The sequence below is a fragment of the Pundamilia nyererei genome, unplaced genomic scaffold (genome assembly GCF_000239375.1).
Source record: "Pundamilia nyererei isolate P.nyererei 1_Seehausen unplaced genomic scaffold, PunNye1.0 scaffold01077, whole genome shotgun sequence".
NCBI classification, from domain to species: domain Eukaryota; kingdom Metazoa; phylum Chordata; class Actinopteri; order Cichliformes; family Cichlidae; genus Pundamilia; species Pundamilia nyererei.
In genome coordinates, this window is record NW_005188478.1 from 18,874 (window position 1) to 21,937 (window position 3,064).

At 37.1% G+C, this 3,064-nt stretch overlaps 1 protein-coding gene across 1 annotated transcript in view; it reads left to right on the top strand.

The window, feature by feature from the left end:
• Positions 1 to 2,541: 2,541 nt before the first annotated feature.
• Positions 2,542 to 3,064, top strand: part of LOC106456024 (tripartite motif-containing protein 16-like) — a 1,692-nt gene continuing 1,169 nt past the window's right edge. Inside the window, exon 1 of the mRNA XM_013908079.1 lies at positions 2,542 to 3,058. Within this exon, the coding sequence (XP_013763533.1) occupies positions 2,599 to 3,058 (460 nt within the window). The 5' untranslated portion in view covers positions 2,542 to 2,598. The remainder of the gene's footprint in view (positions 3,059 to 3,064) is intronic.

Consider the following 3,064-nt stretch of genomic DNA (forward strand, 5'->3'; position numbering starts at 1 on the left):
GATATTCTCCCTCATCTCACACATATAATAATGTGAATGTGAAAGTGTTTTTTATGACTTTGGAGGGGGGGAGAAGTTATAAGAATGTGTGAAACTGTCAGACACTTCGAGATCTGCCGGACACCCTCCCGTGCACCTCTCCAGTCCCAGTGTTTGTATTGCTCAAAGTGTTGTATGGTATAAAGAGAACTGTATTAATTAAAGAGATTGTTGATTGAGCATTAAACACAGAGTGTTGTTCTTCCTTCAGCCCGAAGATCAAAGAATTGGGGTATTTAACAGTACTAATCCAAAGCGGGGGTTTTTAACTCCCCCTACAGCATGACACCACCATGAACCTAAGCCATTGGCACAAGGCAGGATGGATCCATGCTCTCATGTTGTTTAGGGAAAACTCTGATCCTACCATTTAAATGCTAAAGCAAAAATTAAAAATCATCAGGCCAGGCAATGGTTTTCTAATCTTTTGTTGTCCAATTTTGGTGAGCTCAAGTGAGTTGTAGCTCATCAGCTTCAAGCATAAACATCTTGTGTTTAGAGATGCTGTCCTGCATACCTTCATTTGTAGTGAGTGGTTATTGTTGCCTTTATAACTGTTCAAAGTAGTCTGGCCATTCTCCTTTGACCTCTGACATCAACTAAACATTTTCATCAAGAGAAGTTCCTCGATCTTGCTCGATATTGATCTTGACAGCCTGGACTGAAGTGAGGTCACTGAATATTTGATGAGTCTAAGAATGATGGCTATAACAGTCACCAGAGCTCAACCCAGCTGAACATTAAAAAATAGTATTAATTTCTTGTTTAGATTTTAAGACACTGGCAGAATTAATAACTTGAAACACTGAAGCTTTTCTAAAGGCACAAGGTACACAAACTCTTTACCAACAGGCATTTTTCTTGATTTTTCTTGTCTTTATGTCACTGCTCTGGTTTAGATCTCTTGTCTCACTGACAAGAGATCTGTAATGGTGTTTGAGTCTGTTTAGTCAAAAAATATTATGTATAACGCAACAGAATCATCAACCACAATCAATCAAATATGTGACAGAATGCTTTGTCTTTTTCTAAATTACATTTACTGACACTTATCATTTGTGTCATTCTGAAGGTCTTTAGCAGTATTGGGGGGATAGCAAAAAGAAGTTAATTCTTGCAAATATCCTTAACTGAAACCAATCAATTCAATTCAATTCACTTCTATTTTATTTATATAGAGCCAAATCACAACAAAAGTCGCCTCAAGGCGCTTTATATATCATAAATAATATCATATATAATCGAACTCCATTTTGGTGCCCCCATTTATTGTTAAAACATATAAGCATCAGTGTTTTACTTATAAGTGATGAATGGAGAATACTAATATTTACTTCAATTACAATTATATGTCATTGAAACAAAAAAAATATTCACAGTTCCACAAATTATATCCCTTTAAGTGACATTTAGAGACACATTCTTTCTCTGAGATCATGTCAGTGGATATAATTAGTCTCAGCTTGATAGTCAGATATGTTTTAAGAAATAAACTGTAAACAATTACAGAAAACTATTTACAATATGTACAGTAACCTCAGTGGTACTAAATAACAGAGTTATGAACAGACTGTCGATTCTGTGAAAATCAGAGCACTTAATTGTCTGCAGTGACTGTAGACTTTTGCACTGATCCCCTCTGTACTAGTTTAGTCAGTGTGGTTGACATTGAAAGTCCCACAAAGTGGGGTTCTCTGAAAGCAGAAACAATGTTTCACAATGTCCACAAGGGGTCAGTGTACACAATAAATTCGCCTCATAGCATATGGCTCGCAAATTTGCTAATAGTAAGGCACAAATATGGCAAAACTAGCAACAGTTAAACTAAAAAGCAGAACAGTCCTTTAACTTAATTCCTAATACAGCTGGGTGTAATTGTCACAAGACAGTACAGCTGCTGCTATTAAATTATATTATATTCCAGAATTATATGCTCTATATTCTCACACATTTATTAATATAAGAACTAACTGTCACAAGGAACTTGAACAACAAACAGGGGACAAAGGAAAAGACTTTATAAATCTCTGTTATTGTTGTTCAGTTTTCTTTTAGGAGCAATTAGAATTTTCTCTTTTGTAACTAAAAATATAAAAAATATGTGATCTGTATTTTCTCTCAGCTCAGTTATTCAGTATTTTATCTCTTTATATGCAGTATTTGAATCACTGAAATTAATAAAAAGATGAATTAATTTAGCAGACTTAGATTATTTAAAAGAGGTTTTAAAACACACTTGAAAAAGTTAAAAATGAGAAACGAGCTCTGTTATAAGAAGTACTAATCCCACATTTTTCCTCCTCCCTAGAATTAATCATAGCCTGATGACCCTCCCTCCTCTTCCTGCTCTCTGACTCAGCACCTACTGTCATATATTTCCTTCTTCCCTCCCCTTCAGGTCTGCACTTTGAACATGGGTGTAACCAACGTGCAGTGACGCAGAAGACGTGAGAGGAATGAATCACTGTAAAAGAAATTCTGGTTGTTTAGATCAGAGCTCAGACTAATTTCAGTTATGAGGAAGTGAAACTCACACAGTCACTGATACTGAGAGGAGAAATGGCGCAGAAAGGAGTTCAGCTGGACCAAGAAACTTTCTCTTGTTCAATTTGTTTGGATCTTCTGAAGGATCCGGTGACTATTCCCTGTGGACACAACTACTGCATGAAGTGTATTAATGGCTTTTGGGATGGAGAGGAGGAGAAGAAAATCTACAGCTGCCCTCAGTGCAGACAGACTTTCACACCGAGACCTGTCCTGGTGAAAAACACCATGTTAGCAGATTTAGTGGAGCAGCTGAAGAAGACTGGACTCCAAGCTGCTCCTGCTGATCACTGCTATGCTGGACCTGAAGATGTGGCCTGTGATTTCTGCATTGAGATGAAGTTAAAAGCTGTGAAATCTTGTTTGATGTGTTTGGTTTCTTACTGTGAGAAACACCTTCAGCCTCATTATGATGTGGCTCCATTAAAGAAACACAAGCTGGTGGAGCCCTCCAAGAAGCTCCAGGAGAACATCTGCTCTC